The sequence below is a fragment of the Neolamprologus multifasciatus genome, chromosome 9 (assembly GCF_963576455.1).
Source record: "Neolamprologus multifasciatus chromosome 9, fNeoMul1.2, whole genome shotgun sequence".
NCBI classification, from domain to species: Eukaryota; Metazoa; Chordata; class Actinopteri; order Cichliformes; family Cichlidae; genus Neolamprologus; species Neolamprologus multifasciatus.
Genome location: NC_140447.1, coordinates 18,001,826 through 18,011,757, shown reverse-complemented (window position 1 = coordinate 18,011,757; position 9,932 = coordinate 18,001,826). Strand labels below are relative to the sequence as shown.

Here is a 9,932-nt window from a genome sequence, read left to right as displayed (position 1 = left end):
AGGGGGGAAAGAAAAATCCACCCAACATCCTGAGTACACAGCAGTTGCTCAACTTTTGCTTTGTAAAAACTGACACAAATACCTCTTATCATACTGTACTTTATTTTTTTTTTTAAATAATTCTTCTTACAGGCTTCCAGATATAAATATATTTTAAAAATATAATACACATAAAAGGGCACATTCAAGCAGTGTAATCAACTGGCATCAGAGATGAAAACTCCACTGTTGTACATGTTGGCTACTGCACATTTACTTGCTTGTTGCGCACAAAAGAGACACAGTACAATATGTAATCTAACAAACAAATAACAAGGGCATGGCTCAGAATGAATGACTCTCATTTATAATTTGAGGCCAGTATATCAGGACCCAGTCTTTGTAGTCCCATAACCAGGCACCACGTGAGGTTGATTTGGTTACAGAGGATACTGCAACAAGTCTTCAGACAAGATAGCAGAGACATCGTCAGTCATTAAGTTCCATTAGGTTTAAGGCTAAATAATTACAGGGTAACAGTAGCCATCCTAAAACAAGCAAAGAAATGTAAATTAGTGTGTCGATAATTAAAAATGCATAGCATACGGCATGCTCTAACAGTGGCTTACAGTACTTCCGTAAATATATGTACAACTCTGATGACTTGCATTGTATAGAGATTTTATTTAAACACTTTGCAAGATGAAACCGATGCTGAAACACTGAGTTCCACGTAAAGTAAACATCTGGACCTGAAAAGTAACCAAATGGAGTTAAGAGTGATAGTTAGGAAACAGCACGTGAGAACCTGGGAGAGAGGAAGGGAAGGAGAGTCCAAAGAAGGAGAGCTACAGCATCTGACATCATTTTTTTCAAAGTGTGAATAAAACACTGTCTGGCAAAAGCAGCACTTTCAGGGAAACGGAGGTTAACGTGGCAGGTGCTACGAAGCTTAGGAAGGTTTTTGGGGCTACAATATTTGTGGTGTTAGGAGAGAGTAAGGTCTGGAAGCAGAACAGCAAGGGTAGTAATGGGTCTACATGATCTGACGGTGCATGCCATAGCCTGTCATACCAGACTGGGAAGCCCCACGGTTGCTGCCCATTTGGAGGCCAATTAAACTCTGTCCTTGGCGTAGCTGCTCGTCGGTGAATTCTCTTCGGTACCCCTGGGCTTTCCTGAATAGAAACAGCAATATGGTTACAGGATTAGCTGTGCAGTTGTGAAGAAATTGAGTTCTTTTTGTTTTGTTTTGCTGCGTATCCACCTGTGGAACCAGTCTCTATCTCCTCTGTATTGACCGTCGTCTTTGGTGACAGCCAAACTCCCCAAAGCCATTAGGGTCCTTTGGACTGCTGCCATGTCTTTTCCTGTAGCCAGATTGTAAACATTTTGTAAATCATCCGGTGACTATTAAATAGAGTAAACATGACTGCATCAGAAGATAGAGTTTACCCTCCCAGAGATCTACAGTTTGAAAGATGTCAGTGGTTGTGACTCCATAAGCTTCTGCGGCTTGCAGGAACTGGGAGATCTTCTCCATTTGTTTAAAAGCCATCTGAGTCTCTGGGATCTTTTTGATGGGTTCCTTCCCCCTCGGATAAAGGCTGTTGATGAGTCTACAGAGAATCTGGGACAAAAGAGGTCAGGAATCTGTATTGACTGTCATCAACCAACATACTGACCATACCATACTAATGACTCATGGTTCTTAAAGGAATAGTTCACCCAAAGACATTGTCATTTGACACGCCTAATCTAATATGGACATTTTTATTCTGGGTTGTGGGCTTATCTTCCCTTTCCAATTTGTACTTTAGTAACAGCTTAATTTCAAGAAAAAGTGTGGTCTCTGGAGAGGAAGAGCGTCTTCTAATTCACAAAAAGTCTGAGTCACTTTGCTGTGAACATGCAATGGCCTCTGATTGCATTACACTCTTATCTCTAGAGTTAATTATTAGTTCATAAATTGATGTATCTGCATCATATGATTGTTTTCTCTGAGTGTTTTTTTATAGCATTAGTCAGCTAAAGAGCATGGCAAAAGACAGCAAAGTGAAGGGTGCACTGGTAAGCATCTTCACTTTGAAGATAGAGGAGTTTTTAAATCAGAGGCTTACAGCGATCAGTATAGCCATAATAGTTAGCAATTTTCAAATTGCCGTTTGCTATCAGTGACTTATAAATAACACCAAACACAAGTATTCTTTTAACAACCTAATTGCAACTTAGCCAATAGTACATAAAGAAATTCTAATAAAAAGAGAATATTAATATATTTATACTTTATATTTTTAGTATATAAAAAATATAAAAACTTTTTTTTTTTTAGACTTTTGCCAACCTTGGGCTCTTTAAATCTCACAGAGCTATCCTAAATTATTTAAGGCTAGCTTCTATTTCAAGCAGAAAACTATGCCGCAGACACTCACTGTTCCATCCATCAGCCATTTCTGGAAGTTCTGCTTTCCCGGCTGTGGTTTCTCCAGGTTTCCTCCACACTGTGCAGTTATCCAATCGACCAACCTTTGCTCCAGGTCAGGATCATACTTCTGCTCAATCTTCTCCTGCACCTCTCGACTCAGTCCGTAACTGGGCCCTCTGTTTGCCATTGTGGGTCTCCCAGGAATCTAGTATATATTTTCTATGCAGTGTGCAATTTGCCTGAAGAGAACAAACGATTTCATCATCAATCATTACACCAGTGCAATCTTCTCATGTTATATTTTATGTTACCATTTTGTCTGATCTAAATCAATTTTCCATATTGGTTACAATATTCTTTTAAATAAAACAAAATGTTAATGTTTAGATAAAAGCCACATCAGCACACGTCTCGCTTCCCATCCATCGGTCCACCCAGAGGCATCTTTGGAGCCTCTAGCACAGAATGGGTGTGGTCCTCTCACTGCCGCCCAGAACACGGACAAGCCCTCTTATTGCTATGGCAACAATGAATCCCGTTTCCGGCACACCGAGCGCAAAGATGCGCTGTACTTGATGTACGTTCAAGTATAACCTCCGCGCAGGCAACATAACGCAAATTAAATAATCAAATGTATTCTCACGAAAAGTTTATATCCTTTTTTTTTTTTTTCATTTTTAAAAGGGAGCTTCCAACAATATACAGAAGTTCACGTTGCGCTATTTTTAGCTGCAATAGAGTTTAATTTAATTACGTCAGTCCTCTTTTACGCATAAGCGTTTTGGGAATACATCACCTGCCGTTCACTGCATCGTTCACAAAGTGCGCAGTAAACTTAAATGTAATGCATGAAACATAAAGTCCCGTTACCTGATAACACCATGCCACATTGCTACGCATTCTGCAGCTTGTTAAAACAGAAAGGGAGCCGTCCAAAGCTCACATAGCAGCCGTGACGCCGCATTGTTTGCATATATGCATTATATGCTGCAAAAGTCATGCACTCACAGCGTTTTTATCGAGGGGGTGAAAAGCAATGATGCACTTACTACTGAGGACAGCAGGGAGAAAGGTCAGATCCGTCCCGTATCCGATGCGTTAATTCCGCTGAGCTAAAGCAGAGCTGAGGATGCTGAAGTGCTGAAGCATCCGTGCTGATGGGACGAGGCTGGACCTCACTTTGTCCGGGAGGAGCGAGCCACTGGTTTTATATGGCAGCTCCCCCGGGAGGTGTCCCCAGAGTCACTCTCAGCACAGACTGCGACGTGACTGCGCTCCCGGATAGTGGTCACTGTAGTGCACGCTCAGCTCATTCGGCATTGAACGGATCCTCGTCAAAGCAGAGGCACATGATGGTGTCGAATCAAATCTTTGAACTACCGCCTGCGACTTTAAGGCAATAGTAGATGGAAATCACAGCAAACAAGATAATCCTCTTTTATTTCATCACAGCTGATCATTTGGCAGCTACACTGACTTGCTCAACAACAGTTGTCTATGTTGTTTTCTTTAAAGTGCTGGTCTACCTCCTGGGTTTCTGCACAGTGCAGACACTGTTTGATTTCAGCACTGGGACCCATTCATTATAACTAATTGAATTTGAGCTTTATCTTGGATGAGCACTGTGGTTCAACTTGGACAGTGTTCTTTTTTACTTGATCCAGCTACACGATAACATAACTAAAATATGGGACACTCCTGTTCAAGCAGGAGCAACACAGTAAATGTAATTTATTAATACAGTCACAAGCTGACATCTGAGTTTTGTTTAAGCATGCCAGATGACTGGATACCCAGCTCAGCCATAAGTTAAAGGTCACTGCTGCAGTTATGTGGACCTGAGAGCTCCCAAGTGGTTGGTTTCACCCCATTGAGCATAGAGCACCCAGTGGCCAGTTACACGTTAATAATCAACAGCTCAGCGGCTCTTTTCAGCAGGCCGGAGTTATGTAACAGAACCGTTGTGCAAATACAAAGAAACCAAAAACTCTTGGTTTCTGCTCACACTGACAATTTACATTGTACAAGTATCACTATATTCTTAAAACTACTTAGTAATGGTGCTGATATACATTCGGGTGTGACTTTTTGTAATTTTCCCAGTTAGACAAATGTATAGATAAAAATCCTCTCTGACTCAGAATAAACTATATTTTCCAACTAACATCTCCCAGTGCAATTTATTCTGAATGCACCTGAATGCAGCTTTCAGTTACTCTTTGTCGCCACATAATGTTGCTTGTGTCATCTGTGTGTGCACTTTCACAGACTTGAGACCTGCACTCTAGTGTGCAAAGGTTTTATTAGCCAAAACGGGCGAAAAGTGATTAAAAAGGCACAGGAAAACTGTGTTTCTAAGTAAAGATGGAGGAGGGAAGGAGGGGAAGAGACAGCCAAACAGTAAGAACAACGGCAGAGACAGCAGCAATGGCAGACCTAAGAATGGCTTACCAAACGTAACACTTGATACAATAACCTGGAGCACATACAAATGCAACCTGAAGATACAAGGGAACAGCTAGCAGGAGGGCTCCCTTACAATATAGTTTTCAATTTTCCAACATGTTAACATGATGAAGTACGGGATGAAAAACATAGATGGATAAAAGGTCATATTTGGCGGTGCAACATGCCGTTGTTTGGTAATATCCTTGAGGGCTGACTTCCCAGTTAACAAAGTCATTATCTTTTAATCTTAGGAACATCTCCGGCTCACTTTCCTATACCTTACTCAGACCATAGTGGTCAGCTTATCGATGAGATCGTCAATGGTGTAGACCATAAGCTTGATGTCGTCCTTGTCAGACATGCGGTGCTGGCCATGTCGTCGGAGGATGACGTCCACGTCGGAGCTGAGGACACGCTCTGCAACCTGCATGGAGATGTGCCAGGGGACGTCCTCGTCTTTGAGCCCATGAATGAGCCGCACGGGGCAGGTGATGGGGATGGGACTCTGGAGAACACAGTGATTTTCTGCCTCACGCAAAAAGTCCATGCTAAACTTGTAAACACCCTCCTCCATGTGTTTGGTGGGTATAGTCCACTCCCCCTTGGCCTCAAACTCCTTGCGTGTCTGCATTTGAACACAGATATCACACTTAGATGAGAAAATATTTAAAACAAAAAAGAATTACACATATTATTGTATTTTATATTCTCACCTCCAGCGGAAGAGAGTTGAACGCTGTGACAACATGATCAGCGGCAGTGGAGATGCCCACTAGCGCAGCTGTCTTCTCTGGTCTGGCAATGGCTGCCAGCAGCATAAGCCAACCACCTATACTGGAACCAACCAGTATCTACAAGATGGCAAAAACACCACAAATTAAATATAGCTCAACTGATAGTTGGGGGGGGGGGGGAACCCCCCCACAACAAACAAACAAAAAAACAAACAAACTTGGAAACCTCACTTCAAACATTTTTAAGAAACCACACATTCATGCAGTAGAACGGTTGAAAACAAAAGCTGTGGTATAAATGTGGCAATAGTGCCATCTTCTGGTGAAATGGGGGGAAAGCAACACTGGAGAATTTAGAAAGGTTTTACATCTCTGTTATTGATTCGTTCATGAACCCAGTTTAGTTACTGCAAATGAGAATTTTAAATGCACCCATTGAGGTGTCACTAAACCTGCTCCCAGCCCTGTTTTGCCTTTACTTGTTAGCTTTGGATTCACTGTGCAGAATAACGTTAAGTGCTGAGTTTGACACTAGAAGGCTATTTTCAGATTCATCTGGTAAAAGGGGAGATTTTCTCCGCGTCCACCTTCAACAACAGCAGAATTTCAGGACATTACAAGTAGCTGTGGCTACTGCCAGCTATGGCTGAGTATGCAGCTTACACGTAAATGTAGAGATTTGAAGCCTCCAGCACACAGACTCTAGGGAAGGGTTTTCAATGCAGCAGCAGAAATGCCGTGCTCAGCAACTGACCTTATGAATATATTTGTACATGTATAAGATCAGAATTTTTCAGTAGAGGACAATAAGATATTCTTTAGGTTTTGAATTGGGGAAGATTTTGCATGTCATGTGCATATGTCAACTTGTTTTAGGTATTTGTTGTGTGTATTTTGTATGCGTTTTAACAGTCTACAGTCATATGAAAAAATAATAAAGCTTTCACTGGACTCTCTGGAGTCCTGTACTGCTTAATTGTATCCTCTTGCGAGCCACGCACTGCTCCCATCACTTCTGCTATGTTTCTGTTGCCCTCTGACCACCTGCAGGTCCAATCAGCTTCTGTATCATACCGTCTCAAGCTTTATTTTAAGGATCATTGGTAATCAGACATAAACCCAGCACTGTCAGTGAAAGACCCCACAACTTTCCAGCCTAAAATGAGACTCATCCTCATTTAAGGAAAAAAACCCAAAAAAACCCCCAAAAAAAACATTTACAGGATTGTGCACCGTCAATGGAGTCAGTGGGTCAAATTTTCAACACGTATATAGCTCAACAATATCCTTACTTAGCAAGCTGGGTCTCCTGCGAGTCCCTCCTCATCCCCAAAACGTAGTTTACGCTGCAGGAGACTCAGTGCGCATCACAAATGTGCATGTGCATAAGTATAGAAGTGGGACATCATGACGATACTACCACAATACTTTGCTCACGACATGACATTATTTGTCTATTTAATATTTTTGCAATACGCTGAATACTAGAATAACATAATCACCTCCTTTTATCAATATTTGTTTTATCCCACAAGATAAAATTATCTTTATTTATTTTATTTTTGCAGCAAAATGAGATTAGCAAGCATACCTGCATTTTTGGTAAAACCTACTATAAATGTTGCCAGAAGACAGAGTGACTCTGGTAATTGCCAACTTCAAATACACTGAAACATGTGATGATGCATTACTTATCTGTAGGTTATTAAAAACAACATGTAGTTGCAATTTAACAAATTGAAGAAATGATTGAAGCTCTATTGCTAGGTACTGCATTTAGGTCCTTATTTTCAAGGTTTCATATATTTGTTTGTCTGATATTACTGGTCTAATGAAAACCTTTGAGGATTATTCTCAGGAACCTGATAATCTTAATGCAGGACCAATGCCTGCCGTTCAAAATTTACATAACTTGACTGATTACTTACCTCCTCTAACTAGCAATGGAATTAGCCTAGGTAATATTTACCTGTGGCCCCTCTGCCAACTCATCCAACACAAAAAGGACATCTTTTTTCCAGGTACCAATAGTTCCTTCTGATAGCACACCTCCTGAGGCTCCATGTCCTGTGTAATCAAACCTGGAAAACCACAAATAGCACAAAGTGGGTGAATATCTGAAGCTAAAACGATGGCAAGTCATACAAGGCTACAGACAAGTTTATGTGGACCTAACAAGCCTCTTATTGTTCAGAACTGGGGCCACTTGTTTAACCAGGAACTTCAGACTTCACACGATGAAAGGTGGTGGTATTTTTAGGATAATTAAATTATTCATTAATTCATTCCTCCGTGCTTTAACAGACAACTATTTACTTTTCTTTCCATCATATAACTCTAACTCCCTCTCCTAACTCACTTTTTTTCTTCCTGACATTTGTTCTGCTGTAACAAGTGAATTTCCCCAGTGTGGGATTAATTAAATCTATCAATTAATCTATATATATTTCCATATAGCTATAATACTTTGGGTTTTCAGTTTACTTAATAGATCTTGTTTTGGTTTCAGCTAATATAAAAGATGCATCCATGCAAAAAAAAAAGTCTCAGTTACTGTATATTCAAAAGGTATATAGAAATTGATATTGTGTGCAAACAAAAACACCTTATAGCAACACCATATTTTTAATACTCTCCTACATATAGAGGTGTTTTCGTCTATTAACTTGAACATTAACAAGCACATTAAAAGACAACACAGTTGTACTTATTGGTCACATTATGTTGGATGATGGTTTCCCCCCCCCCCCCCCAATTCATTTATTTCATTTGTGCCTCTTGCAGTCCTATAGCTCACTTTGGATTGACTGTGTTTAGCTTTATTTTTAAACTTGATTTAATGCCATGCTCAGCATCGGGCTTCTCTCTCAGAGTGATATGTTTGGATAACTTACCTGAGGTATGAGTGTCCCAGTGACCTACAGAACTCTTCCAGCGCCTCAGCTTTCTGTCCATTCATGTTGGAGCCATAACCTGGGAGGAAAACCACACCTGGGCTCTTTCCCTTCACTCTTCTGTAGGCCAGCTTTGGGAGATCTGGTCGTGAAGCATACTGAACCGAAGATTTATGCCTCCTGGGTTCTGTTTCACAGAACATTAGTTTTGTTATTTATTGACATTGAATATTATTTACTGATACTGAATTTGTTACATTAATGACGCCCTGTACAGAATTTTCGCTCAGTTTGGCGAACTTTGCTGGACACATGTCATGCCCCGCGTAGGATAAAGCTCATCTCGATGCAAGAGCATGGGCATTTCTTTCACATCGCAGGAACATACCAGCGATTTACTCAAGCGAGGGTAATTAGCTTTCTAAGCATTTTAGAAATGCTACAAAATTGGACCAAAACTGGCGCAAAAGCATTCCGAGCGTTAACATTTCGCCGTTCATGTCCTAAATTTTTTTAGGACGACGAAGTCTGTACGAGCCACACCCCCTCCGACGTGTTTAAATACCTCTGTAAGACACACGAACGTTACCAAATGTTCCTGCCATAAGAGGACACCTCAACAAACCTTCCAGACGCTTTGAAGACAGAGCTGCGAGCCCCCCATTGTTTAAAATCTGTGAAAGTCCTCTGCGGCAAGACCTCAGTGCGACGGCTGCCATACTGCTCCGAGACCACTGAGGAAACATCGCGAGAGTTGGAGCCGCGAGTCTCATTTCAAGCCGCACAACAGAAAGTAGATGTACATTGCGTCCTGTACTACTCCTGTACTACATTCCTTTACTTCAGTGGAAATATACTGCCTTAGCAATAAAAGCCACGCATTAAACTTGCACTAAAAGTTTAATAAAGGAAAAAAAATGTAGACATTTACACATTTGGGTGGGTAGCGGGTACCTCAAAAGGCTATTAAAGTGGAATACTTGGGAAAATGTCGTCACCTGCGCCAGTGCAGTAAAGCTTCTTTATCTTGGCAATCACGAAAAAAAAACTTTAATCTGAAATTTGTTATTATTTCTCTAAAACAAGCATACTGTAACCAAAAGCCCCTTTTGGTCACTCTTTAATTCTTAAGTGCATTCACTAAAGTGACAGCAACACTCAGTAATACTAGCTCAAAAACGCATTGTTGTTTTATAAAAAGACTAAATAGATAATAATAATAATCAGTGTGCAGATTATCAAACCTGTAGTGCACACCTGTATTCAACTTAATAACTACAGAAAAATAGAAAACAAAAAACCACACATAAAAGCAAACAGTGAGGTCTCTTTACATACAACTATGTATTATATTACGTATATATTTAAGAAAAAGATCACACATTAAATAAGCAACGCAAATCAAGTAAATCAAAATAGCTGTTGATACTGCCTTTATTTATGAGTAAATGT

The 9,932-nt window shown here is 40.5% G+C and overlaps 2 protein-coding genes across 2 annotated transcripts; both read right to left on the bottom strand.

The window, feature by feature from the left end:
- Nucleotides 1-85: 85 nt before the first annotated feature.
- tagln3b (transgelin 3b) lies at nucleotides 86-4,567 on the bottom strand. The gene is made up of 5 exons (XM_085173333.1): nucleotides 3,454-4,567; nucleotides 2,412-2,643; nucleotides 1,435-1,609; nucleotides 1,247-1,349; nucleotides 86-1,157 (listed from the first exon to the last, which is right to left on the bottom strand). The coding sequence occupies exons 2-5, from the start codon at nucleotides 2,589-2,591 to the stop codon at nucleotides 1,016-1,018; spliced, it is 600 nt and encodes a 199-aa protein (XP_085029459.1). The 5' UTR covers nucleotides 2,592-2,643; nucleotides 3,454-4,567; the 3' UTR covers nucleotides 86-1,015.
- Nucleotides 4,568-4,689: 122 nt separating this feature from the next.
- Nucleotides 4,690-9,241, bottom strand: abhd10b (abhydrolase domain containing 10, depalmitoylase b). Its single transcript, XM_085173330.1, has 5 exons — nucleotides 9,106-9,241; nucleotides 8,481-8,667; nucleotides 7,556-7,667; nucleotides 5,566-5,703; nucleotides 4,690-5,477 (listed from the first exon to the last, which is right to left on the bottom strand). Exons 1-5 carry the CDS (start codon nucleotides 9,224-9,226, stop codon nucleotides 5,136-5,138), a joined length of 900 nt encoding a protein of 299 aa, XP_085029456.1. The 5' UTR covers nucleotides 9,227-9,241; the 3' UTR covers nucleotides 4,690-5,135.
- Between the last annotated feature and the right edge of the window lie 691 nt (nucleotides 9,242-9,932).